Source organism: Aspergillus versicolor, assembly GCF_001890125.1.
Source record: "Aspergillus versicolor CBS 583.65 unplaced genomic scaffold ASPVEscaffold_7, whole genome shotgun sequence".
NCBI lineage: Eukaryota > Fungi > Ascomycota > Eurotiomycetes > Eurotiales > Aspergillaceae > Aspergillus > Aspergillus versicolor.
The window spans coordinates 384,185-406,309 of NW_024467530.1; the positions used below are offsets into that span (position 1 = coordinate 384,185).

At 51.5% G+C, this 22,125-nt stretch overlaps 12 protein-coding genes across 12 annotated transcripts; 5 read left to right on the top strand and 7 right to left on the bottom strand.

Moving 5' to 3' along the window:
- Positions 1 to 256: 256 nt before the first annotated feature.
- On the bottom strand, positions 257 to 787 carry ASPVEDRAFT_30490 (uncharacterized protein; the record flags this gene model as incomplete). The annotated part of the gene is made up of 1 exon (XM_040810360.1): positions 257 to 787. One exon carries the CDS (start codon positions 785 to 787, stop codon positions 257 to 259), a length of 531 nt encoding a protein of 176 aa, XP_040669771.1.
- A 708-nt stretch (positions 788 to 1,495) lies between these two features.
- Positions 1,496 to 2,032, bottom strand: ASPVEDRAFT_85426 (uncharacterized protein; the record flags this gene model as incomplete). Its single annotated transcript, XM_040817693.1, has 1 exon — positions 1,496 to 2,032. The coding sequence occupies one exon, from the start codon at positions 2,030 to 2,032 to the stop codon at positions 1,496 to 1,498; it is 537 nt and encodes a 178-aa protein (XP_040669772.1).
- A 294-nt stretch (positions 2,033 to 2,326) lies between these two features.
- On the bottom strand, positions 2,327 to 3,427 carry ASPVEDRAFT_85427 (DODA-type extradiol aromatic ring-opening family dioxygenase; the record flags this gene model as incomplete). The annotated part of the gene is made up of 5 exons (XM_040817694.1): positions 2,327 to 2,440; positions 2,489 to 2,735; positions 2,796 to 3,082; positions 3,128 to 3,156; positions 3,208 to 3,427. The coding sequence occupies 5 exons, from the start codon at positions 3,425 to 3,427 to the stop codon at positions 2,327 to 2,329; spliced, it is 897 nt and encodes a 298-aa protein (XP_040669773.1).
- Positions 3,428 to 4,055: 628 nt separating this feature from the next.
- On the top strand, positions 4,056 to 5,874 carry ASPVEDRAFT_891270 (uncharacterized protein; the record flags this gene model as incomplete). The annotated part of the gene is made up of 9 exons (XM_040818527.1): positions 4,056 to 4,193; positions 4,256 to 4,569; positions 4,713 to 4,714; positions 4,740 to 4,899; positions 4,954 to 5,227; positions 5,250 to 5,327; positions 5,443 to 5,515; positions 5,579 to 5,628; positions 5,689 to 5,874. The coding sequence occupies 9 exons, from the start codon at positions 4,056 to 4,058 to the stop codon at positions 5,872 to 5,874; spliced, it is 1,275 nt and encodes a 424-aa protein (XP_040669774.1).
- Positions 5,875 to 6,399: 525 nt separating this feature from the next.
- On the top strand, positions 6,400 to 8,971 carry ASPVEDRAFT_54268 (uncharacterized protein; the record flags this gene model as incomplete). Its single annotated transcript, XM_040814907.1, has 4 exons — positions 6,400 to 6,749; positions 6,810 to 6,947; positions 6,999 to 7,500; positions 7,559 to 8,971. The coding sequence occupies 4 exons, from the start codon at positions 6,400 to 6,402 to the stop codon at positions 8,969 to 8,971; spliced, it is 2,403 nt and encodes an 800-aa protein (XP_040669775.1).
- Positions 8,972 to 9,011: 40 nt separating this feature from the next.
- Positions 9,012 to 10,217, bottom strand: ASPVEDRAFT_764293 (uncharacterized protein). The gene is made up of 4 exons (XM_040816350.1): positions 10,137 to 10,217; positions 9,553 to 10,088; positions 9,340 to 9,490; positions 9,012 to 9,282 (listed from the first exon to the last, which is right to left on the bottom strand). Exons 2-4 carry the CDS (start codon positions 9,829 to 9,831, stop codon positions 9,053 to 9,055), a joined length of 660 nt encoding a protein of 219 aa, XP_040669776.1. The 5' UTR covers positions 9,832 to 10,088; positions 10,137 to 10,217; the 3' UTR covers positions 9,012 to 9,052.
- ASPVEDRAFT_43457 (Hsp70 family protein) lies at positions 9,774 to 11,597 on the bottom strand. The gene is made up of 6 exons (XM_040812828.1): positions 10,685 to 11,597; positions 10,583 to 10,627; positions 10,462 to 10,528; positions 10,137 to 10,398; positions 9,989 to 10,088; positions 9,774 to 9,916 (listed from the first exon to the last, which is right to left on the bottom strand). Exons 1-6 carry the CDS (start codon positions 11,546 to 11,548, stop codon positions 9,812 to 9,814), a joined length of 1,443 nt encoding a protein of 480 aa, XP_040669777.1. The 5' UTR covers positions 11,549 to 11,597; the 3' UTR covers positions 9,774 to 9,811.
- A 431-nt stretch (positions 11,598 to 12,028) lies between these two features.
- ASPVEDRAFT_136404 (uncharacterized protein) lies at positions 12,029 to 13,568 on the top strand (the record flags this gene model as incomplete). The annotated part of the gene is made up of 2 exons (XM_040807286.1): positions 12,029 to 12,935; positions 13,021 to 13,568. The coding sequence occupies 2 exons, from the start codon at positions 12,029 to 12,031 to the stop codon at positions 13,566 to 13,568; spliced, it is 1,455 nt and encodes a 484-aa protein (XP_040669778.1).
- Positions 13,569 to 14,358: 790 nt separating this feature from the next.
- On the bottom strand, positions 14,359 to 15,488 carry ASPVEDRAFT_54270 (Gfo/Idh/MocA family protein; the record flags this gene model as incomplete). Its single annotated transcript, XM_040814908.1, has 2 exons — positions 14,359 to 15,407; positions 15,452 to 15,488. 2 exons carry the CDS (start codon positions 15,486 to 15,488, stop codon positions 14,359 to 14,361), a joined length of 1,086 nt encoding a protein of 361 aa, XP_040669779.1.
- Positions 15,489 to 15,791: 303 nt separating this feature from the next.
- ASPVEDRAFT_30497 (Gfo/Idh/MocA family protein) lies at positions 15,792 to 16,312 on the top strand (the record flags this gene model as incomplete). The annotated part of the gene is made up of 2 exons (XM_040810361.1): positions 15,792 to 15,827; positions 15,908 to 16,312. The coding sequence occupies 2 exons, from the start codon at positions 15,792 to 15,794 to the stop codon at positions 16,310 to 16,312; spliced, it is 441 nt and encodes a 146-aa protein (XP_040669780.1).
- Positions 16,313 to 18,856: 2,544 nt separating this feature from the next.
- On the top strand, positions 18,857 to 19,578 carry ASPVEDRAFT_30499 (C2H2-type zinc finger protein; the record flags this gene model as incomplete). The annotated part of the gene is made up of 2 exons (XM_040810362.1): positions 18,857 to 19,317; positions 19,371 to 19,578. The coding sequence occupies 2 exons, from the start codon at positions 18,857 to 18,859 to the stop codon at positions 19,576 to 19,578; spliced, it is 669 nt and encodes a 222-aa protein (XP_040669781.1).
- Positions 19,579 to 20,027: 449 nt separating this feature from the next.
- ASPVEDRAFT_85435 (uncharacterized protein) lies at positions 20,028 to 20,810 on the bottom strand (the record flags this gene model as incomplete). Its single annotated transcript, XM_040817696.1, has 2 exons — positions 20,028 to 20,518; positions 20,582 to 20,810. 2 exons carry the CDS (start codon positions 20,808 to 20,810, stop codon positions 20,028 to 20,030), a joined length of 720 nt encoding a protein of 239 aa, XP_040669782.1.
- Between the last annotated feature and the right edge of the window lie 1,315 nt (positions 20,811 to 22,125).

The following is a 22,125-nucleotide window of genomic DNA, read 5'->3' on the forward strand; positions in this document are numbered from 1 at the left end:
ACACTCCGTTTCTTACCGAGAATAGAATGAAAACAAAATGAATTAGTAACAGGGCTCCAGAAATAATTTAATTCCGCGCTTGTAAGAATTATATAACTTGAGTTAATAAATTCCAACGTACTGCAGGATCGCCATAACCGTCGTGTAGGATTCATAAAGTGTCTCTACATACATAATGAGATAATCATGCACATACCGACCCCACTCCAATGCCAGAGCAATAAGCAGATAGACATTTTGGTAGAGGTAGTAGAATCTAGAAAACTCCTGCAACAGCCTCCTCTCTTCCCATAGCCTCAGCAACCTCCACCTTCTGTTGCCGACGCACTTCATCCAGATCCAACCCACTCCTCTTCGCATGTTCATACTCCTCCACATGACGGTCCAAAATCGCATTCGTCTCATCAATAACACTCGCATGACGCTTCGTAATACGCCCCTCGGCCAAGTTCCTCGAACCATCATTACGGCAGCAGCTTTCTGGCGCATTGTTCGCAACCTGCGACATCTCATTCGGCCCACACTTGCCCTTGTTCGCGTCGTTGCGGCACTTGTACCAGAGGCCGTTGACTTTGACGGAGTTGACGGAGCCTCCAGGGCCGCAGCCCCACCACTCGCACATGCAGACGTTGGTGCATGGCTCGCCTTTGACGACTACGCAGTCTGTGGTGGTGGTGTAGAACATGGCGTTGTCGTCGTCGTTGAAGAAGGCGTAGTTGTAGCCTGGACAGATTGCCGTGGCGAGGGGGAGGAGGGGGAGGAGGGATAGGAGTTTTGAATAGTGCATTTTGAATGAATTGTAGGTATATAAATGTAGTGGAGAGCTGGTATATTGTGTTTGGGAATTCTTGTAGTGATGAGTTTCAACTCTGTCTGCGCAGCCCTTTTATACTACATCTTGATATTAGGCGGGACGCCATGCCAGCAGCGCTGGTACGTGTCTCGACAATTAATAGCAACATTGTATGTCTTGCAATGTATCACTGAGCTAGCTGACGAAGATCTTCTGTCAGGCCACCCAGATGGGGCACCGTTACTCGACTTAAGCCGCCTTGTTGTGGGGGTCTCGCAAGGTCCAAGACTCTGATCTCTCTTAAAGCCCAAGAATTAAATCGATCAACACTTGGCAAGCCTCATCTGGGGTGCCACGCTCAGCACAGCCGACATGATGGAGGCTTATAGTGGGGCCCTCGCAAGGTTCTGAAGAAGTATGGCGGTTAGGCCTCCTACGTTAGAGTTTTCAGGACCCTTATGGCGCAGATAGGTGGAGGCTGTCTGGAGGGCTCGCACGCCACTACCTGGGGAAATGATATATCCACATACGCTGCTACACACAAATTCAGGAGAATCTTCGTTGTATACCTCGACTGATAGATCACATCAAACGAACAAGCAAACTAAGAATGAAGGATATTACGGAATGGCCTAGAAACGTATGAAATTCAGTCCATAGCAACAGCACATCCACACTCCGATCAGAGTACAGGGTGAATGTCTAAACGCTGTCAAAAGCCGCAGCCTCGACTTCCCGCTTCATCGCCTCTTCCACCTCCGCCTCCTGTCGAGATCGCAGCGCAATCCGATCCTGGTCGGTGGCCTGCTCATACTCCTCTGCGTGACGGTCAAGCAGGGAGTTCGTATCGCTGATAGCGCTCGCGTGCCGCTTCCCAATGAGGCCTTCTTCCAAATTCCTGTTACCGTCATTCCGGCAGCAGCTCTCAGGAGCTCGATTTGCAAGCTGGGGAGGAGGTGCAAAGCCGTTCTCTGGTCCACAACTACCCTTGCTGGCATCGTCGCGGCAGTTATACCAGAGGCCGTTGACTTGTACGGCATTCACGGAGCCGCTTGGGGAACAGCCGAAGAAGCTACAGGTACAGATGTTGCCACAGTTGCTGGCCACCTCTGCCTTGCACGCGGTATTTGCCGTATAAAACCAGCCGTCGCCGGTGTTGAAGAATGCGTAGTTGTACCCTGGGCATATTGCTGAGGCCAGTGGGAGGATAGAGAGACCCAAAAGAGTGAGGGAATGCATTGTAGTCTAAAGTGCAATAATAGATATGGACTGGTCAAGAGTACGTTTGAATAGTGCTAGTAGGTACCAAATTTATATTCGCAGCTGACTGTTTAGGCCACCTTGTCGGTCAACAGATTAGGCCTCCCAAGGGCTTTAGCCTCGCAAGACCTTTCAGCTTGCGTGAAGCTCCTGCAATGACGCGTCAAGAATCCCGAGATCAGCACCACCTGTGACAACAGATGCGCATAGCTGAAAGAAACTGCATCTTCGTTGGACGCAGAAGCGGAACAACCACCGATGAAGACAGGGATTTTAATAAAAACCCAAGTTAAGATAGGACATTCCTGGCTCGACCAAGTCAACACCGAGCAGAACCACCTCTGCATCCCCAGCCGCCCCAGCAGCGACAAGGAGAGGCGTGAAGTGCTGTATCCAATGTTAGTGACGGTTACTCTGATTATGAACGCAGCATACCTCAACAGTAGGATGGGAGCGGCGAAATTCGTGCAGGCCTTCTAGTTTTAGCAGGGCTTCCCTCCTCTCTTTCGCGTTGTTCTTCGTCACTGCCCGTCTCAGATGCGTATCAAACGACCTGGACTCGGCGAGGACCTTTGCCCGTACGATCTTTCTCTGCTCATCATCTGCCGCATCGGCAATCTCCTGGATAGAAGCGAAGGAGTGCACAGCCATGCCGGAGCCTATAATAAGATAGCCATGGTGTCTAGGTACATTCGTCAGTTCGTTGCAACGGCGATTCTAATACAAATCGAGGCCAACCTACCGTAATGATTGGATGGCCTCACCCAGACGAATCTGGCTGGCGAGGTCGTAGCCATGAAACGTAGAAACCTGGATCAAGGGCACATCCAATGGCCTCTCCTCGGGAAACATGACTTTAAATGGCACCCATATACCATGATCAACTCCTCGTTCTACGCGTTTAGCTTTGATCCCTTCCCTAACCAGGTGCCGCCACACATCCGCTGCTAGATCTGGGGCGTCGTGATGCGGCCAGTCATACTCATAAACTGACGGTCTGGAGTCGTGGAAGTCATTCACGAAGTCGTGCTGAGATGGTCAACATTAGTCTCCGGTATAGGCTGCCGTTCTCACTTGGATGTATGTGTTCTTTTTGACATTGACTGTGACATTCTTAGTGTCTCAAAAGGTCTGATACTCGTCGGGAGACTCACCCTCAATCACACCCGGCCCGTGAATCTCGCCCGCTTCAAAGTGGCCACTAAAGGCAATAATTGCTTTTGGACGCGGGGAGATGGAAAGAATCTCTCTTCCAATGTCCCTTAAATTGGCACGCGCGGATTGGGTGACGGGTCGATCGTCGAAAAGCAGCCCTACACCAGCATGGCCGATATAATACACTGGAAGAGGCTTTGTGGGGAGACTAGACGGCATTGTCCTGAGATTTATTAGGGGCTGGAAGAACGACCCCGATTTGAAATACAGCGTCCGTTATATGGCAGAGTGCGGAACTGATGGTCGCAGATGGTGTGGACTGGGGTTGATATGGCGTTATCATCCACGACAGACAGTCTGGATAGGGCGACGGCTTACGCGAAAGCATCATCCTACTCCAAAGTTCCGCCATTGCATTTGTTAATTTACATATGCCGTCCTTTCCGTGCCTTCACAGGTTGGGTGTTTATTTTACATCCCTACGACTTCGACGCGCTCCAGCGAGCACGGTTGCAGAGCAAGCTGTACCACACAATGTCAAAAGAGCATGCCCCTGCCAACAGGGATTCCAAAAATAAGACAAGGGTCGACTTGAGCATTGAGCCAGTTAATTATGATACAAGCACAGGCGCGAATATCAGTAAAACCGACCCAGAGGCAGATACAACGCTCTCCCATTCCATCCTCAAGAATGGGGACCACGTTCGCATAAAAGGACTGCAGAAGAAGAAGCCCGCATTGTCCGAAAGTTGGATATCCTCTTCCTCCCCATATTCGCCGTCGGTCACACACAGAATATCCTATTGCATATCCATGTTAACCTTCATGGCAGTTGATGTTTACCTGGATGGCCATTGACCGCACAAACGTATCGGGCGTGCTGACCTCGACCTTTCTACACGATACATCCATGACCCACGACCAGGCCAATACAGGAGTTTCCCTTCTCTGGCTAGGCATTGTCCTTCTCGAGATCCCCTCCAACGTGAGTCTCCCCGACCCCCGTTCTATTCCGAATTGATCCATCTTGACTGTTCTTTTATGCAGATCGTGCTGCATCGCATAGGCCCGCATTACTGGATTCCAGGCCAAGTCATTGCCTGGGGCTTTGTCGAGGTGCTCCAGTCGCAGGTCACCAATGCTGGTGGGTGGTATGTCGCACGACTATTTCTAGGGCTCGCAGAGAGTGGGTTCATCCCGGGAGGGCTGTACACATTGTCAAGATGGTATGCGCCGGACGAGCTGACGAAGCGTACGGCGGTGTTCTTCCTTGGACCGTCCATTTCTGCGGCATTTGGGTCACTCATTTCAGCGGGTGCTCTGACCCTACATGGGAAGGGAGGGCTTATGGGGTGGCAATGGTAAGTCTGTTTCTGATTGTAGTCAGGACCCTTTTAACGGGACCTTGACAAGGATATTTATCATCTGTGGCGTATCTACAATATGTGAGCGGTCGCCTTCTCAATCCCCAGCCTGCTACAGCGCTGACAGTGTGAAACTATAGTTGTGGGAGTCTTAGCTCTGGCTTTAGTACCCAAGTCTCCCTACCACACAGGAAACGTGTTTGGTGGTCTAATCCGAGTACGAGGATGGCTCAACGAGCATGAAGCCGATATCCTTACCGCACGTCAAGCACGAAGGTCTGATCACCATGCAGCCGGATCGAAGCTCAAAATCAGCTGGAAGGATATGTTAGTGCCCTCCGGCCCTTGTATCTGCTCTTCCATCCTAATTGACTTACACAGAACCGACGTCCTCTTCCACTGGGCCACCTGGCCATACCTAATAACCTGCCTATCAGGCCTCCAGAGCGTCAATGGCTTAAGCACCTGGGGAACTACCATAATCAAGTCCCTCGGCTTCAGTAGTATCCGTGCAAACCTTCTCAATGCCCCGGGGAGTCTGCTATCTGCGATCTTTGGTATTGGGCTATCCGCCATCGTCGATCGATATAATCGGTTTGGGTACCCTATTCTCTTTGCGGGCGTGTGGACGCTCGCCGGTCTGATTGCGCTTTATGTACGTTCCCATGTCTCTCCAGTCTACTTTCGTATCAAACAGTTTCAGCCGGGTTAGTGGACTGATAAAAACTCGCAGTCCCTCCCAGTGCACTCCGAGAGCTCGTGGTCCTTCTACGCAGCGTACTTGATTACCCAGGCCGCCCCGTAAGTATTTCACACGCAATTTGTTTTCACAGATAATGACTTATAACATCGGTCGGTAGAGGGTGGCAGCCAATTAACGTAACCTGGTTATCTCGGAATTTTGCAACGCCACAGAAGCGAGCCGTCGCGTACGCAGTATACAGTAAGGCCTTTTAATTCTCGCTGCCCCAGACTGCCGTTATCCGCATTACTGACAGGTTATTAGTCGGCTGTTCAAACCTAGGTGGCACGTACGGCAACCAAGTGTTCAGGGCTGTGCGTTGGCTCCTTTCCCATACGGTGTGCATGCAGAGCCAATCTACAGATATAATTTAGAGCGACGCTCCCCAGTATCGGACCGCATGGATTGCGTGTATCTCTCTCGGCGCAGTCTGGCTCGCCGTGACACTGCTGCAGATAATTGCATTCAAGTGGGCGAATTGGCGAATCGAACGGACGTTGACAAATGGCGACTCTGTATATACTGATGGGCGGGAGAGCAAGTATCGCTATTATTGGTAGGGTAGCATCACGCGTAAGGTATTAGGGAGAGAACAAGGCCTACGAAGAGACGAATGAGCTGGTCACTATGCACTACCATAGAGGTATATACCATAGTCCAGCGCTGAAATTGAAACAGCGATGCTAGGGCTGTATACAACCTCCCCACAGCCTTTGATGCCATCAACTGTTGTTTCTGTATTGAACTCAATGAAAAAGAGCATATCAACTCGACATTTCTGAAACGGCTGGTCCTTAACATCCAATAGTATCTTCCATGTCATGGCATTTGCATATTCAATTCCAGCAAGTACGGCGGTGGAAACCCATGGCGTAGCGCTCCACCAGAAATGGCACTACGCGCTCTCTGGGAATGTGGGCGGCTAACGTTTGATTCTATTAGTTCAGAGACCGCATTCCTGGAGCGGCGCATGTGGATGGTACTTTTGACAGCGGGGCACCCAGGGGGCTGAGATTGAGAATTCAAGCCTTCCTGCAGACCATCGGACACTCAGCACCGCAGCACAAGGAAGGCACTGGTTCAGCATGGCTCCCATGGCACCAGCCGAATATCAAAGTCGACATAGACATGCAGACCGCAAGGGAATTAAGTATTTAGGGCCAATCGAATCCGAGAACTGGCCGAGCCACTGGCCAGAAACTCGTCGCCAGCTGTTCCACGATATAACCACATTAGGGAAATCGATATTTGGGGATTTCAATGCCGGAAACACAGGCGACTCAAACGAGAAGCCATGGAGAGGGCAAATTAAACCAAGGGCAGCTAAATTGGCAGTCCTTGCGGCCAGGTGCAGGGGCGAGGGGAAAAACGAACGTAGCTGGAGGGCCTCTCTGGAACATGAAGTCCTCCACCGGTTCACGGTCGAAGTATCCTGGTTAGAGCTTTCCTTCACATATACCATCCTACACAAAATGTCTAAGACTGACCGCCCTAGTCCGACTTGTCGTGATAGACTGTGGCGCTCTGAGATTGAGGCCGCAGTAGAATCAACGGAGGAGCAAGCGTTATCGTTGGACGAACGGCGCAGGAACCGCATGCCCTGCCGATGCCCAGAGGGACTGAGTCAGAACCGGTAAAGCCATAGATGGGAAAGGCAGGTGAACGCAGCTAATGCGTAGTATAGGGACTTCCACGGGGTCAATATGATCTTCTCTGATCGGTCCGAGACTTCCATCCACTATAACCCGCCCCTACCCATCCAGTCTGGTGGGCGAAATAAGAAGAAGTACGAACTGCCCGACAGGGTGTACGGATTGATTGAAACAGATAACCTCAAAGCGTTATTGGATTCAGCTGACGGGCGTGTCTCCGATGATGGTGAAGAGAAGGTACTTCGTGATACCCTTGAGGCTTCACCGTTCAAGCCCAGTCGTGAACCATTATTATTTCCATTTCTTCTCATTGAAGCAAAGTCCGACACTTCTGGGGACTCGGCCGGGGTCGAAATGCAATCAGCCTTTGCCATAGAAAGGCTACTAAGGGTTCAAGACCAACTTCGCCCGGCCACCGACGCTGAGACCGGTTGGATAACGGAACCCGTAGTGTGGTTTTTCGGCTGGCATGGTCAGGACTGGTATGTAAAGGGCAGCTTCATAAGCGATGCTACGGGGCTTGATCCTAAATATGTAAGTAGCTCACCAGCCGTACAGGGCGATGTCCAGTACAGCCAACTGACGAGGGCAGTGTATCCTGGACCTGTGGCAGGGCAATATTTGCTATCAGAGCAGTGCACTGCAGCTTCTGCTTATTGTCGATTATATTTTTGACTGGGCGCGGGACGGATACAGACCTTCTATCATAAATCAGCTGAGCTTCCTGGCAGCGCGCGAGATGCAGTCTTTCGATCCCGATATATTCTCCACAATCGAAAGAAGGGCATCGAGGCTCGCCTCATTCTCCCAAGACTCAATTCGAATTGGCACAGCCGACCCTGATGGAGACAACTCTCAGAGTCTGGGCCCGAATATTGATGACCGGCTATCGTTCGGTGTGGTAAGGGATGCTGCAGCTGTCGAAGCTCGGTTTTTAGCACTGCAGATAACGACGGCAAACATCGAAACCTTTATGACTTCCTTCACGGCATCTGTAGCCGTGTCGACCATCCTGCGCAATTTGACAAGATCATGGCGGGTTACTGGTGATACCTTGTCACGCATCCAGCATGGATGGACAGGGGCAGATCAAGAATCCACACTGCAAGGAGTCTTCTACGTCAGAATCGCAATCCTCCTCCACGTGGCGGATGATTGGACCCCTACGCAGCAATTAAGCTGTCTTGCAATATCCGAGGAAGCGATTCAACTAATGCTATCTCGGGATGAGCTACCTAGTCAGCATGCCTCGCTTGAAAGAGCGATCCGTACCATACCCACGGTCGCAGCATCCACAATTGAAGGCTTCATGGCATCAATAAAAGCACAGACTATAGGAAACAATCTGACAGCAGCTATAGGAATGGTCTCCCTGACAAGTTCGTATTCCCGGAGCCCCGGAGAAATCCCAGCACAGTGGCGTCTTGACAAGGCCAACAACTCGTCGGTCGGGTTTGCATTAGATGACACATTGCAGATATTGGAGGTTATTCATGAGATTTACGGTGCAATCGACATGCATAGTACAGATCTGCTTATACATACCTCGTCGAAAAGGACGACGCAGCCCATGCACAGCACCGAGCCTTGTCTGTGGCCACAACTGGATCCCATATGCCAGGATACCAACGGATGTGCATTGGTGGACCGGCTGGACGCACCGGGATATGGACCAAGATATTGCCTTTACATTTTAACGCGATATAGCTTTAGCCCATCCAACACCGCCGGTGTGGTCAAGGAGCTATCTGAATACGGGCTGCACTACTCCGCTCTACCCTTAAACCCCGATCGCCCACTGTCCCAGTACGTTGGCTATTTGAACAGATCGACAAGCACTCGGCGCCGTTGGCATAATTCAGGTAGCGTAGAGCTATTGCATGACTGGATAATAGCACTCGAGTTACACCCACTGCAGCCGATGTGGCCCGGGGAGACTGAGGACTCTCCTATTATTATACTATCCAGCGATGAATCCGAGGGAGATCCGATGGAGAACGAGTAAGCCTGAATCATAGCAACCGCCAATCTGCGTCAGAGCCAGACAGAAGCACAACAGTGACATCGGGTGTCATATTTGGATGCTTCAATCGGTGCCGGGAATGAACGCCGCAGCAATACAAAGCTGGGTCTCTGCGCGACACTGCCCACCGGGTGGACATAGAGCCTTTACAGTCAGATTTCTCCCATCGACCTCCATGGCCAGCTCGTAATGAATCTCGTAGTAGTCTCCACGGGGGCCCGACTTGACCTCGAGCCGCCCCTCTTCCCTGACGGGCTCCAAGTCTATTTGCAGCATTCCGAAAACCTCGGCGCCTGGTTACGGTGCAGTGTCAGCTGTGGGCAAAGAGAAATGTGAGCGTGAAGAATCACCTTTATTGAACTTGCTATGCGCTTGGTAATGATCGCGGGCGTTGTCAAAATCAGACACCCAAATTTTCTGATAAATGATGAGCTCCTTATTGACACCGAAGACCTGCCAATTCCGAGTTCGGAATGTCTGGTGCTTGCTCAATACAAATTCCTGTGTCCATTAGCGGTGGGCTCCAGGTGGCCGGACAGACCGGAAGAAGAGCAAAATCCTACCTTTTTTATCACCCAGTCTAGAACGTTATCTATATACATCTTGCCATCAAAGTCTCCATCAAGCGGGGTCGCCATCCTATGGGCTGGCAGCCTGAGATTGCGCTCTTCTATCTGGAGGAATCCAAAGTTTGACTGCACTATTCGCTTAGGGCCGTCCGCTTTGTTCATTGCACGGAAGACTGCGCCGTGGGAAACAGCGACAGTGGGATCACTGGGTACGGTGAGTGAATTGAGCTTTAAACCAAGTTTCGGTACCGACTCACAGACGCTTGGGCGCATACATCGGCTTCAAACCCTTGAATTCCGCTTCTATATGCGCACGGAAAATTGGGGCTTCTGAGAAGCCGCCGGTGAGGAGTATCTTCTATACATGGCGCATCAGCATAGCTCGCAAGGAAGGAATGATTGCTTGCCCTAGAGCGTGGCTCGCATATACCTCAACATTCAGGCCTTTGCTTGCGACAGCCCTGATCTGCTGGCTGATGAGTTTGCTTATACCTTGCAAGCTGGACGTGAAAAGGCTTGCAACCTCGCGTCTATAGAGATCATTAGCGTATATCTTATGGGGTGCGGATTTGATGGACCTCGCAATATGGATGGTTCCACTCCCAAATCCCAGTTTTTCATTCCTCCGAAGACCAGGAACGGCCAGTACCATGTTTCCCTCTAATCCGTCCTCGGGTAGAAATTCTCGTTTAATATCATATTCAAACGTGGTCATGAGCCAATTTTCGATGGTATACTCCACTGACGCCCCGGGCAGCGATTTGTAGGGGGTGCTTTTAATCCGGTTGATAACCTTTTCTTTGAGAGCTTGGTTTACATAGCTTGAGCCACAATTGCTCCCTTGTTTGGAGGTCAGCGATCTTAGGAATAGGCAGGATTGTCACCCGGCTAGCTTGTGCTTACCCGTGGGCGAGACAACTTCCTGCACCCGAAACGGTCGTTCCTGGTCGACCTTGTACGTGATCGCATCCTGATATTTCCGTTACACCGCTGAGCGTAGAATGGGATACACCGTAGGCCTTACCACGGTACCACCACCGGCGTCGCAGACAATAAAAACCTCGCCTGCCTTTTGTACGAGTCAATATGCTCCACGGAACAGTGCAGGCTAGGGCTAAGGGCTTACAGTCAGTTTTTCCGTTCCCGATCCCGCTTCGAGAATATAGGCAGCAGCGGCCTCAGGCTCATTAAGAACGTATGGAGGAGCAAGGTCACCCAGTTCGAGTCGACGTGCGATATCCAGCAAAATTTCCTGCATGGTACGTATGGCTTTGTGCGGCCATCCAGCAGGGACGCAGAGGACGAGTTCCACCTCGCACCCGGCATCAAGCCCTTCCCTATCCCCCAAGAACTTCTTGGTATGCGCCATCACCTCAAAGAGGTAATCCCTGGTCACATCCACTTCGTCCTTTTTCGCCTTGTGTAACGTTCTCTTCAGCTCCTGGCGGGGGCCCCTGGTATCCTTCTGGTCCCCAGGAAGGAGCAACTTCGCATATTGAATAATCCGGTTTCTGCAGTCTAGATTGTCGTCATCACTCGCCATAGTAGCCTTGCGAGCCCCGTAGCCCCAGTGGAATTGATCCCCGAGATACCAACTCTCGCTGGGGACATCGGGATTGCGCGAGCGGTTAGCAGCCCCTGGCCAATGTGTGACGGAACGGATCTGCTCGCCGCGCAGGGTCAGGGGTGGGTTATCGGGATCGAACTTGACATAGGACACGGACGAAAAGGTGGTGCCGTAGTCGAGGCCGATGATGAACTTGGTTCGAGGCTGTCTGGATCCACACGTGGAGGCGGGTGTTCCCGCTGCCGTCGCGTCGCCATTGGTGCTCGCACTCCATAAACTCTGACTGGGAGAAGCATCATCATCCAGCATCCTGGCATCGTCGCCGCTGTGGTTTTCAGCGGTGTCGGGCACGCCGGCATCGGCCTCAACGGTGGTTGATGCGCGGCGTCGCTTGCGTGAGGCAAGACTCCGCAGGCTCGCCATGGCTTGGTCCTCGAGACAGAAGAAAACCCTAATTGGAGGCCGGACCGCAAGGCACAGAAATAGAAGTTGCACGGTTGAGAGATGGGCGGCCACTGCGATTTATTGCAGCCCAGCGGGCTTCCGTGCTGTGCCCCGTCAAATCCGCCCCCCGAGGCAGTCTGGTGCACACCCAATCAAGGCACAGCAAAGTCCGCCTTGCTGCCTATGCACCAGGTTCCAACAGCGGAAGGGCTCCGGCATCCCTGTCAATGGGGGCCGTCGCGTGATGGGCCCGCCACATTTTTCGGCTCCCTTGTCGGCTTAGCCACTCAATCGCCGGACTTCCAACTGACCGCTCCTTGCCCCCTGGGCAGCTCGGTCTCATTTCCCCTTCCTCGACGATACGGATAGCGGTGCACAAACGGACATCAAACAACCACCTCCGATCCTTCCGAGACCCAATCCACCTTTCCGTCCAATTGAGCGTATCCCACGCCAGTCATGCCGAAGGATAAATACCGAGTTCCGGGTCCTGGCGCTCGGGTTGAGGTTGTGGTCCCCGCTCGCACTCGCGGTATGAAGGGCTGGGCGATGCTCGCCCCTGGAGAGACCTCCGAGCCGCGGCAATCATGGGGGCTATACGATGTGAAAGAACAGAATATTTTGCCGGGAAGGCGAAGGGGACCTCCAGAAGATTCCGCAAGACGCGGACCGGAGGGCGAGCAAAAGCCCAAGCGGAGGGCACTCGAAAAGAATCGGTCGTTCAAACAAGAAACCGAGACCGAGATGAGGCGAGAGATAGCCCGCCTAAGGATTGAAAATGATCTATATGCTCTTGCGGAGTCCGAGCAAACTCGCCGGCTCCGGGCCGAGGTCGAACACTTGGAAAGCGTCAAGGTTGATCTGAAGAACCGGCTGCTATCCAGCGCCGCTGAAACTACACCGGCGTCGGCTGAAACGGAGGAAAGCTTGTTACGCAGTAAAGACCGCGAAATACGCGACCAGGTAAGCTTCATTAGGGATCTTGAAAGAACCCTGAGCAGGTACTTCGAGCAAGAGAGGCTTCGTTTAGAAGCCGGCGATATAGACCTTCCGACCAATGTGTCAAGCATTGGCGATGCAATGGAGGCCATCAAACGCGGCATTGTTAGTGCTGCAGACCTGCTATCAAGCTCCGTACACCCCCCTGACAAAACGCCTCGCCGTTCCGCGGTCGACCCCAAGCTTCGAGATCTATTAAAGATCACAGGTCATAACAACAGAGCATTACGACTAATGCCAGAGTTAGCCTTCCGGGCAATCCTGTTCCGCATAGTCTGTGATCAGATATTATGCTCTGAGATATGGGGAGCTTTGCACACCGAGGGATTCCTGCTACGAGCCTACCAACGGGCTATCCAACACGCCTGTGAGTACCGAGTCACCACTGCTCTTTTCACTTGCACTGCGTGTTTGCATTTCTGACAATAGCATAACCTGTATGCCACGAGCAGCCGGTAACGAGTTCGCTGGAATATTTCACAAGGCTGCTCTCCTGCACATGGTGCAACACGACGCGCAGTTTGAGACATGCTTCCTAGCTGGCCACGTAAAGGAACTACAACAGTATACAATCGAGGTTCTGGGGCCCCTTCTCGACCCCGCAAAGCTGAGGGTAATAAAAGATGATCTATTCCGAGTTATGCACAACCTGTTCCTGCAGGCATTCTCTTTTAGAGCTAAGAGCCTCCCACCGGACGGAGTGCGCTATGAAGTCATCCAGTTCAATCCGGGCGAGCCATTCAACCATGAAACCATGGAGGCACACGACACAACAGACAACCAATACCTATTATCGGACTTGGACAATGGGACGAGACGACAGATTAAACTCTGTGTTCATGGCATGGTGGTGGCGCACCGCCTTCAAGACGGCGAGCCGGAGGGTCTCCGTAAGGTAAAAGCCATAGGCGAGGCATTTAGTGCTTCCAGGAACAGGCCTGGTAGCGGATTAGCAGGTGGGGATATTGTCACCAAGAAGGCAATTGTAATTCTGGATTGATTCTGTCCGTGTCAGAGGAAAGAATTGCCCTCAGCAAGCATGCCCATCCATCGTGTCTTCACTGATATATACCCGGGCCAGGTGGACTTAGAAGGCTGTGGCACAGGTCGCGCTCAGTCAAGACAGCGTACACTATGTCCCTGTATATAGATGCATGAGCACGAGGTAAAAGTACTACAGACTATGGAGGGGAGAAATGCGGCCTTCTCATGTACACAGGTTGTGAGAGGAGGATCCGTCTGTGAGCCTACAAAGCTCGCTCACAAGATGAGTCCTCGACATGAACAGCACCATGCTCCTTCTTCTCACTAGCACTCAGATGCTGAATCTCAGGAAAGACAACAGTCAACACAAACTTCGGTGACTCTGAAGCCCTCGTAATCTGATTGTACATCTCATCCACCTGCTCCAGTGTCAAGCCCCTTGTCTCGTACACAAAATAGTAAGCAAAAACCGAAGACAAGAGACAGAAGCCTCCCCAAGCAATGAACACTTTTGCCTACAGCCCGGCCTTCCAGAACCGACATCAACCACTAAAATAACCACGTTAGCAACCATTTACCCATCTGAATGGAGAAGGAAATGGTCGGATTGAACGTACTATACGGTGTGGCATACCCAATCGCCGTAGACATAAGCCATACCACGGAGATGCTTTTCCGACCACGCATCGGAATCATGGACCGAGAAGGACGTTCCATATACAGTACGAGGATAGCAGCAATGATAGTGGAAATTAAACAGATTGTGGTGAACAGAATACTTGGCTGAAAAATAATACTGCGCTCTGCTAATCCACTGGATACTTCGTCCCTCCCTGCCGCCGGATCTCATCCATAATCTCCATCACCCGCATAGTCTCAGCATGTGGAATAATAGAACTCTCCAATCGTCCATTCAATACATCCAGCGCAATATTGTCCGCCTGGAACTGGAATCCCCGCCCAGGATGCCGGAAGTCGTACGTCTTGCCCTGGCCGCGGTCCACGTTTAGGCCCGACTCTCCTCCAAAGGGTGGATAGACGGTGAACGCCAGCGGATGTGAGGGAGATTCACCGTGGACTTCAACAGACCCAGAAGTGCCATGGATCCGGGCAAGCAGGTCGGGGTTGCCGTTTTCCAGCGTTGTAGAGGTGAGGATACCCTGTCTGCCCGTGGACGGATACTGAAGAATCGCACTGGTGTTGATCTCGATATCCTCCCAATGAGTTTGCGCTGCCAGGATCGTCGGCTTTGCACGGTCTGCTGTGAGCTCAGGATCGAGACTCAGCATCACCCAGGTCAAAGAGTAGATCCCCATGTCCAGTAGCGAGCCCGCGCCCATCGCATTCTGGCGGTAGTACTTGTCCAGCGGCAGATTGGGGACATCCATATACCCTCCAAAGGACGAAGTTGCGCGGAATATATCACCAATAGCCTTTTCCTCGTGTAAAACGCGCTGGAGAGTCTTGGTCAGCGGGCGATGACGAAGCCACATCGCCTCAGCAATGAACACGCCTTTCTGTCGGGCTGCGTCAAAGACCTCTCTTGCCTCGCGGGCGTTAAGGGTGAACGGCTTCTCGCAGAGAACATGCTTACCCGCTGCGATCGCGTCAAGGCAGTTCTTCTTGTGAAAGGCGTGGGGTGTTCCGATGTAGACAATGTCGACGTCTGGGTCGGCGTAGACGTCCTCATAGTGACCGTAGATTTTGGGGTTCTCGTCAGGACAGTATTGCTGCGCAAATGTTTTCCCTCTATTCACATCTGAGGTCCCGATCGCTTGGACGACATGGCGGACTTTTGCGTCGGGGCGAGGCAAGACGAGGTCAGAGACGTACCAGGAGGCGATCTTGCCGGTCGCTGTTCAATTAGCGAGTGTTGTTTATTTAGGATCAAATTCTTACTTAAGATTCCCCAGCGGATAGACGGAAGTTGCGACATGGTCGTTGGACAAATGTTGGTCACTCAATAATGGCGACGCATGCACATTAATGACTTGAACGACGTCAAATGCCGTCGGATATCGAGCTCCGAATAATTCCCCGCATCGGATTTAGCATCAGGGCTGACCGGTCCAAAGATCTTGGCCCAGACATCGGATCGGACGTAAATACCCCAGACGTTCTATTTTATATATATGGAGTTAGGGTTGGCGGTATCCCGTCTATATAGATTATAAGACCATCCATCCACTGCGGATTGCCCTCCACGGTAGCCCTCAGGTTTCGTCGAACCCCACCCACAATGACCTTGCAAGACCACCGTTTAAACGTCGGAATCGTAGGACTCGGGCGTATGGGAAACCGCCATGCAACAAATTCCTACGACTTGTTCCACGTGTCCCGCTGCACGTACCGCAGACCCTCGCAGCACTAGACCGCGGGCTGCATGTACTCTGCGAGAAGTCGATCTCGACCTCCGTGGCGGAACTGTCGCGCGTCTTGGACCATATCGAAAGGAAATCGAATCCAGCGACTTTGATGGTGGCTTTCATGCGGCGGTTCGACGACAGCTATCGCGAGGCGTATGACAAGATCCAGGCCGGGGTGATTGGTCGACTGATTGTCTTTCGCGCGAACCAGTGCCAGTATACAGACACTGATCCTCTATATTACGACCATCTCCGCAACTGCGGGGGCAGCTTCATCGATGCGGTGATCCACGACATTGACCTCGCGCTTATGTTCTTGGGGGAGGACTCGATTCCGAAGTCCTGCTCTGCCCATGGGATTAACGCTGTCTTCACGGATCTAGAAAAGAATTGAGACGCGGTTAATGCCATTGGGATTTGCGAGTACTGGGACGGTAGAATCGCCCATTTCTATCTTTCGCGCACGTCTGGTGCATCTGGTTACGATAACCATGAGGACAGGCGAAACCGTCAAGTTTAATCGCGCTGGACGGAGACTGTCGGATTGCTACTAGAGTGAAAATAAATTGAACGAAGCCTGTCTTCAACCGCAAGTACCTGAGTATTACTGCCAGCACCGGATCCACCGACACACACGGAATGCGCGAACGGATTTAGGTCTTGCCTCCCATGACCGCGATGGAATTGTTCTGTTCATCTGATCCAGCCTCAGCCTGGCGATCCAGTTTGAAATCCCAAAATCCTTCGGTTCTGGGACCAAATCGGGTTAAGATGGCCACATGGTCGTTCGAAATCGCGGAAGATGAGCTCGAATTTGTTCGATTAGCTGATAAAAGGCGTCATACTACTGGTCGTTGGTACCTTTTCTCCTTTTCCCTCGATTGGTTGTCAGCCCGTGTTTCAAGAGCGTTGATCGGTTGGTGGTGGCTGATCCTTCATGCACGACCATGTACTAATCCAGCATCCAAGACCGACAAACCATGTCTTACTGGCCCACAATTCCCCCCAGAAGCCCGTAATATGAACAGAGATTATCAAGCCATGCCTCAGGTCGTGAATATCGTTCTGTCACTGACTCGTGACCACCAGCAACAGCCTCACGGCCCCTTGTCCGCATAGCAAATTCAGGCAGCAAGATATGACCTTTTGCTTTTTTTGTTGGACCAGAGGACGTCATTACCATGAAACATCCAACGTAGCAAAGTGGCCAAATAGGTAACGTAATTGTTTATCATAGATGGCCTTGACGGATTGACATCTCCAGAGTTAAAGTATTCTCCACTCCACACGTGGCTTGGGGGCCTTCAAGTTGCGCCCTTATATAGTGGGTCGAACGCGGGATTTCACCCTTTATCAAACGCCCAGAAACGTGGGATTTGTGATCCCTGCTCCGCGTGGTGTCCCAAAATAAACAAACTGGCGTAAAAGGACCCCGTTCTCGACAGCACTGTACACATTCCTAGGAGACGCGCTGCGAGGGTGTCTAATTGTCGTGAATTAATTGAATATTTATCGTCCTTTAAAGATATATTCCTAATTATAATGTCCAAGTATTCCTCGAAGAAAATAATGAGGATTATGAAGGCCCACGGTTCCTCATCGAGGGTTCATCAGCGGCACAGCAGTGTGGATATCGCGCCCAACAGGTGGAGCACTGGAGAGAAGGCCAAACTCAGAAGTACGAACTGCCATGGACCGCGTTGATTTGATTTCCATTATTCAGGGGGATCATCAACATTTCGGGTTTCGGGCCGCACACGAGGCTCAGCTATATCCATCGAATTGCCTACTTCGGCCATTTGAAACGACCAAGGCTAATTATGAAATCACAGTTGCCTATCATAGAGCCAACCTCAAGCGGATGACAGTCGCCCAGCTGAGTGCAAGAATTAACGGATGTCCTGGGCTGTTGGAAGTCTCGCCCGAGCCGTGCATTCTAGGGGCTCCCCGAGCGATCAGACGGGGCCCCAGGGCGGCCACGTTTAATTAATTTATTCGTTTTATCTTTATTTCGCTTTGCGACGGCCCGGTACAGGTGTGGATAGACTACTTTCCTGCCGTAGATTCCCCCGATTGAGCGTTTGGGCCCGGCAGAGATCATCCCAATTTACGATACTTAGATTACGACTGATTGCCCCTGCTCGCTTGGCCTCAGCCTGGGGCGTTATTATTAATAGTTTGCATCCCGGCTTCGAGCATCTGCCGAAGGCCAAGACAAGGCTAGAAGCCCGACATCTGACGCCAGTATTGGCAATTTGTGATCGCCGTGGATCCACGATCTCGAGAACATGAAGTGGAAAGCGCCTCGTGTCCTCGAGCGTTAGTTCACCTAAAGTAAACCACGAGATAAACCAGCTTGTGTGTTAGGAAACAGTTCACGCACCTCCTAGCCCTTGCATCTCGGTCTGCAACACCTAATAAACCAGCAGGTGGGGTCTGCAGGCGCTGCTTATCCGTTGAGTCTCATTTGCATGCAGTCAGCAGACAACCAGACCAGGGTTTGAAACGACCTTGTCAAAGCGCAGTGTAGATCCTCCAGCTGCAGATCGTCTGGTACCTGGCCCCGAGCACTGTCCCAACAGAATTTGGCAGAGGAAATGGTGATATCCCGGCAGGGCTTGAGCCACGCGAGGCGTGGTCCATCTTGGTGGGCCTTTGGCAGCTTCAGCAGCTGTAAAGCCTTGCCTGAGATGGTTGCTGCAGCTGTTCCACCCACCTACTGGGTATTGTCCAGTTCCGTGGACAAATTATCTGGAAGGAGGGGGTCATCTTTTGTCATCCGTCTGATTTTCCATGCCTGGGCTGGCTTGCACCCAGACAGCGCTATATAAGGAGGCGTGCGATTTCCGCTGCTGCTTATAGTTTCTTTTTATCTTTGCATAGATGCTTTGATGTGTACTTCTGCCTTTCTCTTATCTTCATTTCTCTTACCTTCACAATGTCGTGGCCGAAACTCCGGGGTGATGACAGCCTCCAGGCAGGCTATCGAGACGGTAGACTGATAGAGGCCCCTCATTCCCACTTGCCTACCCATCCATCCACTATTAATCTCTCGTCATTTCCTACCAATCCTAAGCAAAGCGACCTCTTCCTCGACTTTGCATCCGCAACTGCATACTTGCCTTCCAAACCTTCACCCAACTACTGGCCCGACAACAGCATAGATCCCGCATTGGTTGATCCTCAACATCCAAGCTTGGCCTGGGGGTATCCTACCGAAGGAAATGCTACCAGCGAATTCGGATATCTGACCACAAATGCCGCGCCGATGAGCTTGGGTCATAGACGATCAGCAAGCAATCAGAGCACCAGCCTTTCCACCGGTAGCCCCTCGGAGCCATCCACCAGGGACTGTTCCAATGGACCATTCCAAGGCTCCAGACCTGTGCAGCACTCCCAGTATGTCTTATGAAAGCCTGTGCAGTTCTGTGATACTAACTCCACCCCTCCAGAGCAGAATGCGGAAACGACTTGCGATGCCAATGGCCAGAATGCGCCGAGGGGGCAAAGAAATTCAGCAGCAAGCATTGTCTCAGGCGACACGTCGAGACTATCCATGAGAGACCCGGCGCCTATGCGTGCGACATCTGCGGAAGGCGATTCAATAGGGCTGACAATCTGCGCGAGCATGAGCGGAAAAGCCATCCCGGCATGAACTAAGCAGGGCTGGTTGCGCTGCAGCTCGGCCTGTTCGTTGATGGTGTAATATCTCCCCCTTAATTACGAGCTATTAGATGTGTGATGATACTATTGACTAAATTTGTTGTTGATGTTTATGGATGTCAACGATTATATTACGAGGCGCTGGGCGAGACACTGGCTGGAAGCCCGTCTTCTCTCTGTAACATAATACCGTGCTAACTAGAATGCTACTTTTGTTTGATTTCATTATAAATGAGAAACTATTCACTAAGGATAATTATATTATGTACATTACAGCTCCTCGAAGATCCTCTTCGAAGAGGCATCTTCATGACCTACAAGCGAAATCCACTCTCACTTTGGTAAATTATTCCATTTTATCCGTGCTCCGCAGTCTTCGTCTCCAAAGTACCAACGGGTGATACAATATGCTGGAGAAAACGAGGGTGAAATACCATCCACGCCGGTCACGGAACCTCTTGATGGTTTGGAGAGGTTGACAATTCATATGTATGCCTAGTCGGGTCTGGATTACCACCATGTCCGTACTTGATAAAGCCCGGTCGAGGATTCCGCGAACCGCTCTCTTGTGCTTTTTCTGAGGCCTTTCGTCTCATGCGCAGCAGCAAGAAAGCAAATATGATACCCGCAGACAGCGGGAGGCCCACACCAAGTCCCACACCAAGTCCCACGCCGAGATTGTTACTCGAGCTACCTGAAGGGGATGAGGTCGTGCCGGCCGTTGACGATCCGGTCGGTGGGGAAGAGGACGACGATGCGGATGTGGAGGTGGAGGTAGAGGTTATAGACGAGGACGAGGGGAGCGTACTCGGGAGGGTGGTGACGATATTGACGCGGTCCAGAGAGAAAGTCTGGGTAGAGTTATGGCAGTCGCAATCAGTGAAGCCAAAGCAGCAAAAGCTTTCAGTTCCGCAAGGCTTGACGCCGATTCCTCCAGCTGTAGCAGAAGGAGTGTTAGGGCGGTAGAAAAAGGGTCGAGTCCGCTATGCTAAGCACATACTAACGATGCAGTCGGTGGGACAGCTCTCAACTGAGCCATCTATCCAATTTGGATCTGTGCAGCCGCTCATATAGTAGGGGGTTTGGCGTTCATCGGCAGGATCGTTCACGCATAACCCGTTGCTGGCACACGAGGCACCAAGCGAGCAGCATTGCGCCGGATCACCATCTTGCGAGCATGGGACTTGGCTCAAATCTTGGTTGCCATACAGGTCGTAGCAGTTTGCCATTTGGACTGATAGAACTGGTGAGGCTTTCGCTATATGGTAGCAGTGGATGAAGACAGAATATATTCAGGGGCTCGAAACACAAAGATGGGCGAACAGACCCATGTCAGCATGAGCCTCGTCCGGCGGAACCGAGTATGAATCCCCGCGGAGTAATTCCTCTTTCTAGCAAGCCAGGCTGAATGGCATATACCGAGTTGGTAAGGACATATTAATAGATGAAGGGCTTGACCAGCACTGCGGCTTTAGTAAGTGGAAGTCATCTAACCAGGCATTGTCCTCAGTTGGCCATCTCTAAGTAATATTTCAGGACAAGCGGCGATTGTGCAAGGGAAACGATGTGCATGTCAATGCGACAAATTGTAATTTTGGTTGATTTCAGAACGTGTTGAATAACGTTCGGCGAAAGGCTGAAGACCCCTGTATTGTGCAGTTGGTTGGCCACTCAAGCCCCCAATGTGAGGGGGCCTTTACTATGAATGATAAGTGTGCCCGCGCCACGAGCAACCGACTTCTATCTTGCATGCCTAGCTTCGAAAGAATAGCCTGTAAGGATCATCCTTTGTGTTGGATTGTCCTCTCCTAGGCATAAGAATTTGTCGGCTGTGGTCACAAGCATAGCTATAGTTACCCTCCTAATATTGGGATCTGATTGATCAAGGGTCACAGACCAATGGCTCGGCTAGTTGGCCAAAATCGGAAATCTACACGATGCGAAGTTTGACGGAGAGGACACTAGGCGATGTCTAAACAGCAACGCTGCAATATCGACAAATACTAACCACTGCAATGCCGTCATGGTGAGATGGCAGCTTTACGAAGGGTCTGAGGACTCAAACCACCCCAACCAAACCATAGGCACATTGAGCTGAACGAGACAACCCACGTTGTCGGATTAAAGGAACTGGTAGCGGGTGGGGGCGCATGAGGCTCCAAATATAAGATATGTGGAGAGGGGGCGCAGCATATACGCCAAGGCGGCCGGTTCATGTACAGAGCAATCTACCAATCCAAAGGTAAGCAAGCATGATACAGTAAAGGTGACGTGTCGATGATGATGAGACACTCAAATTTCGACCGTCTACAGACGCTAAATGCCTCGGGCACTGCCTGTATGCCTCGTAAGCATCAGACCCGCTCTGATTTCTCGGCCAAGCGAAAGATATAAAGGGTAGCAGAGGACCGGATGATATCTAACTCCTCATCTTCAGACGAACATCAGAAATCACAGTCCAAACAAGTGTATATTCTGTCCACTCTCTAGCTGCAAGAGATTGAACGTCTCGAAGTCAACTTCGACAGTGTTTCCCCATGAATC

What these genes read in the sequence shown, in the direction of transcription:
- ASPVEDRAFT_764293 (XM_040816350.1), bottom strand. Translation starts at nt 9,831, where the DNA reads ATGCGCCCAAGCGTCTGTGAGTCGGTACCGAAACTTGGTTTAAAGCTC. An exon ending in TAGACTGGGTGATAAAAAAG is followed by an intron (nt 9,491 to 9,552) that starts GTAGGATTTTGC and finishes TAATGGACACAG; the next exon opens with GAATTTGTATTGAGCAAGCA. An exon ending in GCATAGCAAGTTCAATAAAG is followed by an intron (nt 9,283 to 9,339) that starts GTGATTCTTCAC and finishes CACCGTAACCAG; the next exon opens with GCGCCGAGGTTTTCGGAATG.
- ASPVEDRAFT_43457 (XM_040812828.1), bottom strand. Translation starts at nt 11,548, where the DNA reads ATGGCGAGCCTGCGGAGTCTTGCCTCACGCAAGCGACGCCGCGCATCA. An exon ending in CGGGAACGGAAAAACTGACT is followed by an intron (nt 10,628 to 10,684) that starts GTAAGCCCTTAG and finishes CTCGTACAAAAG; the next exon opens with GCAGGCGAGGTTTTTATTGT. An exon ending in ACGCCGGTGGTGGTACCGTG is followed by an intron (nt 10,529 to 10,582) that starts GTAAGGCCTACG and finishes CGGAAATATCAG; the next exon opens with GATGCGATCACGTACAAGGT.